Below are 6,365 nucleotides of genomic sequence, written 5' to 3'. Positions count from 1 at the left end.
CGCTAAAAATAGGCAAAAACTTTTTTTATAATAACTAATCTAATGTTACTTTACATATAATAAATACATTAATCCCCTCTTCCAGAGTCTTAATTTCACCATGAATGCCATGACAAGCATCATCCCATCATCCACAGCATTTCACCATGACTCCAATTACTACAACAATCTCTTAACAACATCTTCTTCTTCACTTCCACATCTCAAACAAATCCACGCCCGAATCATTCGTTCTCACTCGTCGTCTTCGTCCTCATCTCTCGTCGTAAAACTCTTTCTTTCCGCCTGCGCTTTACCATCTTCTCCTTTCCACTACCTTCTCTCCATCTTTACCCAACTCGAAAACCCCGAACCCCGTCTTTCCAACAAACTTCTTCGCCATCTTTCTCGAACCACCGACCCGGAAAACACACTTTTCGTCTACGCGAAAATGAGAGACCAAGATTTTGTTTTTGATAGTTTTAGTATTCCGCCGTTACTTAAGGCTTCTACTCGAGTTAAAGCGTTAACTGAAGGAAAGGAGATTCATGGGTTTTGTTTTAAAATGGAATTTGGTTCTGACCCGTTTGTGCAAACGGGTTTGGTTGGAATGTATGCTGCTTGTGGACATATCGATGATGCACGTAAACTGTTTGATAAAATGTCTCAACGAGATATTGTTGCTTGGAATATTATGATTCATGGGTATGACTTAATGTGTCCTAGTTTATAGGGTTTAGCGCTTGAAAATGTTTTCGAGTTTAGTCAAAAGTCTGTTTGTTGTATGTAGTTTAACTTTAGAACGTTTCTATCGCGTATGTATCCAATTTTCAAATATTGGTATTCGATAGTAGTTTTGCTAACGTGCCTTGTGGCAACTTATCTAGAAAAGTTCACGATATTTGAAAGTTGAATACAAACGATAGAAGCGTTTAAAGTTGGATACATCGAGTTTAGTCAAAAGATTTGACTAAACTTGAACACATTTCCGAAAACTTAGCACTGGTTAAAAATACTGAATTTTGCTGATTTCTCACACTTGTTTTTATTTGTGAGCAGTTATTGTGCAAATGGGCGATATAACAACGTGTTGCCTTTGATGGAGGAGATGAAGAGATCAAATGTTTTCCCGGATTCTAAAGTATTTTCAACTGTTCTCTCTGCTTGTGCTCATGCTGGAAATTTAGAATTCGGGAAAGCGTTTCATCAATTTATGAATGAAAACAAAGTTGTAGTTGACTATAATATGCATTGTGCACTGATAAACATGTATGCAGCTTGTGCCTCCATGGACATAGCGAGTAGTTTGTTTAAAAATTTGTCCCCGAAAAATGTAGTTGTTGCTACTGCCATGATTACTGGTTACTCAAATGCTGGAAAGATTGAAGCTGCTCGTTTGATTTTTGATCAAATGCCCGAAAAAGATTTGGTTTGTTGGAGTGCTATGATTTCGGGGTATGCAGAAGGAAGTCAGGCTCAGGAAGCCCTATATTTGTTCGATCAGATGCTGAGTTTGGGACTGAAACCTGACCAGGTCACTATGCTAAGTGTTATTTCCGCTTGTGCTAGTCTAGGTGCTCTCGACCACGCAATTAAAATCCATACATTTATCGATAAAAATGGGTTTAGTGGAGATTTACGTGTAAACAACGCACTTATTGACATGTATGCAAAATGTGGGGAACTGGAGAGAGCGATAGGAGTCTTTGGTAGGATGCATAGACGAAATGTCATTACATGGAGTAGCATGATTGGGGCATATGCTGTTTATGGTGATGCTTTGAATGCTCTTAACCTGTTCCGTGAAATGAAAACTCAAAATATCGAGCCAAATGATGTAACTTTTGTAGGTTTACTCTATGCTTGTAGCCATTCGGGATTGGTTGAAGAGGGTCGGAAAATTTTTGAATCAATGATCAACGATTACAATATAATGCCTAGGCGAGAACATTATGGTTGCATGGTGGATCTCTATGGGAGAGCTAATTTGCTTAGAGAAGCTCTTGAAGTAATCGAAGGTATGCCCATGGCACCAAATGTTGTCATCTGGGGCTCTCTAATGGCTGCTTGTCGAATCTACAAGGAGGTTGAACTAGGCGAGTATGCAGCAAAACAGGTTCTTGAGCTAGACCCATATCATGATGGCGCACACATCCTTTTATCGAATATATACGCTAAAGAGAAAAGATGGGAAAATGTTGGGGAAATGAGGAAATTGATGCAAAATAAGGGCGTATTGAAACAACGTGGATCAAGTAGAATCGAATTGGATGGCGAGATTTATGAGTTTTTAACTGCGGATAAAAGTCACACACATACAAATGAGATATATGCCAAGTTAGATGAGGTTGTAAGTGAGTTAGAGGTGGCTGGCTACACTCCAAATATGGGCAGCGTTTTGGTTGATTTAGACGAAGAAGACAAGACAAAGGCGCTGTTATGGCATAGTGAAAAGTTAGCACTTTGCTACGCGTTATTAAGAGAGAAAAGAGGATCTTGCATCCGTATAATCAAAAATCTTAGAGTTTGTGAAGACTGTCATAATTTCTTTAAGCTGGCATCTAAGGTTTATGAGACTGAGATTGTTGTACGAGATAGGACAAGGTTTCACCTTTACAAGGATGGTGCGTGTTCTTGCAAAGACTATTGGTGACCGAGTGATTGATTATGTACAGGATTACAGGAAGATACAAGAGTCAGAATTAGAACGTCTTCATATCTAATATAATCTTGAAATAAAAACATATCCTGGTTTAGACTATAAATTGCTTGATACTCTTGTTATTTCTCAGTCCTCTTGTGTAGCTTTTGAATAATATTTTGGTTTAAGAACCGTTATTTAAACTTAAATTTGTACATAAAGTTATTTGGAAGGTAATTCCTGTATAAGAATGACAAAAACTAAAAGGGATATGCAATTCATCCTATACGAACAGCGGTGGTCATTGTGGTCGGATTAAAGCACCGGAAATTGGCTACTTGAAATCTTGAATCCGGAAGTTGAATCTTTAAACTATCAGATCATTATGAATGTGGTAACAGAGATGGAAAGTGCAAAACGAAAATGCCAATGTTTGAACATTATGCCTCTAAAAACTTTGAGATGATCATCCATCGAGCCAAGTACACCTCAACTGGCTCTATGAGAGTACGAGACTGTAGAGCACCCCCGTCAGTTGGACTGAGCACATACAGAAATTGTCCAGAGAATTCTGAAATTAACAACTTAAGCACGACGTAAGATTATTGATAATAAAACTTAACTTTGTATTGAAAAGGGGCTGCGCGAACGCAAGCCCCGACAACAAATTATGATGTAGGCTCGACCACTTGGGCCGACCTTAGAGCAGCACCCCTCCTGAAGTGCAATGGAGGTTACTGATCTAGGCCATAGACCTTCTTGATCGCCTATTGACCCCATCCAGGTAAGTAAGTAATTCAATTCCCTCTTTCCCTTTTTATAATGTCCTCACCCCCTCTACTTTCTTTTCTCAAACGATGTGGGATTCAATTAAGTTGTCATTCTCGTGCAGCGCTTTCTTGTACTATCATTAAGAAAGTTTGAATGAAGTCATATATTCATTTGTTTACTTCCATAAATCGTAACAAGCTTATTTTCTTCATTAATCCAATGCATTCATAATAACGAAACCCTCAACTTATGTTTTTTTTTATCATGTAGCTATATGGATTTCAACTTGCAAGACATGACTAATGTGTTTATTAAGCTGATTGAGTTTGGGTTCCACCTTTTAACACAATTATGTAATAGGTGGGGTTCGAGTCGAGATATATGAACCCGTGAACATGCATATTGTTAGATATTTTAGTGTAACTGGATTAATTTGTTTGATCAATACCGTCATAATAATACATCATATAGGATTAAAGGTGCGGACTGCACGTCTATTTGACTTTATTATGACCTTAAGCCCCTAAGGTACGGGGGTCCAGGGACAGCGCCCCTGGGAGCGGGGTCCAAGGGGCAGAAGTAAATTTAATTTTCGGAAGTAAAAGGGTTGATTTTGGCAACTTACGAAACATGCATAAATAACTGCCGATTAAGCAGTTTATGGGCCTATGCGTTTTATATATATCACATATATACAACCCGTATCATAATTCTAATCAATCTCTCTTCTTCTTTCTCTGGTTCTTTTCTCTCAAATATATACACACAGAAACTTCTTAATCTTTGATTGTATCCGATTGAATAGTTTAGGTGAACCGTCAAATTGACTCAATCTGAAAGCGTTTACATGCCTTTAAAAATTGATTGTATCCGGTTATCTGTTCGTTTATTGCGAAATTCCCCAACACATATCCGCAATATGCAACCCGTCAACCTGAACATCTTGTGATCCCTAGGTCTTTTGGAACATAGTTTTTGCGGTTCCAATCCATAGGTCATTTGGAGCATCTTTTTTTGCGGTTAATCTTTCATCACAGTTGCATCTTCATACAATTGGACGTATTGTAAAAGTGTTTCTACAGTTATGTTCTCAATCAGCATTTGAGTTTCACGTCTATGTTTAGATGGTGTATTCAATAAGGGTTGTTGGTTTATAATTCCACGACTTCAGTTTTGCTTTCAATATCACAAAACACATACTTGTAACAAATTATTTTTTTTAACTTGAGACAAAAAAATGCATCTAGGAGTAGTTCACATTATTCTGTTAGCATTCTGTAATTGACTTCTTTTACTGAAAATCAAGTAGTTTATAGATCGATAACACTGTTATAAGGATTCAAAAGAAACTGAAGTGCTGTTACAGTGTTATGATTACAACAAAAACATATATTAATTAAGGTATACTGATCCAATGATGTTTTCCATAAAAAATAGAATGGCGCATTGATATGGTTCGTGTCTTTATATATCATCACTTAATAAAGGTTTGAGCTATTGTGTTGTGCAACAGAGTATGCACATGCGTTAAAGGTGAAAAAAGAGTGGTAGTAAGTTAATTTTCTCGAATTATAGCGGTTGAAAACAGGTTGGGAAGCTCAGTACAAAGCGCTTATACCTCAAGTTGTGGGTTCAATTCCCGGCTGGGACACTTGTTTAAGATATCTGTAATATTGTGAGATAGTTAGGTTGCCTTTATAAAAGAAAATACTCGGTGCTATGGGCAGACAATGTGTAGTAGGCCTGTGCATAGGACTCACTCGGACAAACCAGTGAAAACCTAGCCCGCACCAAAACCGAAGAAGCTAGTAGATAGGGACCGAAGACTGGATGAGACTGAACTGATTCATGACTGGTTCGGTTTCTTCCGGGGGAAAAATGATAGAGTTGAAAGATGGAATACTAGAAAGAAAGAGCAAGGTTATTTTTGGGTTCTCCTTGCTTCCAAGAAATCTTATTTTTCTCGAAAATAAAGACTAATAACATTATGATGATTTCATATATCACTAAATATAAGAAACGGAAAAATCTTACTTTACTCTTACCAATGATGATTGATTGGAAATTTGAGATGTTGATAACATGTTTATAACAACATGATTATGATTGAATGTTGGTTAAGATAAATAGATGATAATTCATTGGAGATTCCCACTTTCCATAAGATAAAGTGAACATATGATATTGAAACATGAAACATCGTTTTGCTTCCCACATACACTCGTATGGCTGTTTTAATTGATCAAAAAATCAACCAGCTTGGGCGCCGCCCATTTGGATCACCATGACTGCGTTGTACATTTAAAGGGGCAACTGGCACGGATGTAGGTTGTGAAATTACATGAGATCAGGATGAGGAGGGTGTAAAAAAAAAGATGTGGTTTGATGAATTGGACATTATTGCTGCTATTCACCGGGGATTGTAGGGGAAGATGAGTCCATTTGCATTGTCAGCAATAAGCACGGAAAAAGGTGAAACCATGAAAGACGAGAAGATACAGGAATGATTGTCGAATTGTGATATGTTTGTGCTGAGCTGGCCAAATCAGAAGAACTATGTCCGAGACCGGATGTAGTAAAAGACAGCTTCAACGATCTTTGAGCCACAGCAGAAGCAGGTACACTTTCTGAGTTCCTCTAAAGTCACAACACAAACAGATGTACAGAACATAAATGAAAATTGAGGAATAAGAAACCGGACAGAATCATGTATACAGCATTGACAAGGAAAGTAAATACAGTTTTAGTCTGTAACACAACACAAAGAATGAATTCCATAATATTCCATTCTTTCCTGTTTGTGATTATTCAACAGCACAGAGATGAAAACCCCGTTGTTCCTTTAATTTTTCCCTGGTTTAGGGCTTTTCGCCATAGACAATATGAAGCACAAGCGTAAAACTGCACCAGACTATGCATACAATACAAGAACACTTATGCAAAGATACGCTTTACTGAGATTGTTCCAACACAC

General features: G+C 37.6%; 1 protein-coding gene and 1 non-coding gene across 2 annotated transcripts; one reads left to right on the top strand and one right to left on the bottom strand.

The window, feature by feature from the left end:
- On the top strand, positions 1–2,829 carry LOC122593407 (pentatricopeptide repeat-containing protein At4g14820). The gene is made up of 2 exons (XM_043765815.1): positions 1–684; positions 1,039–2,829. The coding sequence occupies exons 1-2, from the start codon at positions 101–103 to the stop codon at positions 2,630–2,632; spliced, it is 2,178 nt and encodes a 725-aa protein (XP_043621750.1). The 5' UTR covers positions 1–100; the 3' UTR covers positions 2,633–2,829.
- A 424-nt stretch (positions 2,830–3,253) lies between these two features.
- On the bottom strand, positions 3,254–3,412 carry LOC122594734. Its single transcript, XR_006323092.1, has one exon. It is a non-coding gene; the product is annotated as a U1 spliceosomal RNA (small nuclear RNA).
- Between the last annotated feature and the right edge of the window lie 2,953 nt (positions 3,413–6,365).

The sequence above is a fragment of the Erigeron canadensis genome, chromosome 3 (genome assembly GCF_010389155.1).
Source record: "Erigeron canadensis isolate Cc75 chromosome 3, C_canadensis_v1, whole genome shotgun sequence".
Lineage (NCBI taxonomy): Eukaryota > Viridiplantae > Streptophyta > Magnoliopsida > Asterales > Asteraceae > Erigeron > Erigeron canadensis.
The sequence above is the reverse complement of the archived record's forward strand: the minus strand, read 5'-3'. Positions and strand labels throughout refer to the sequence as shown.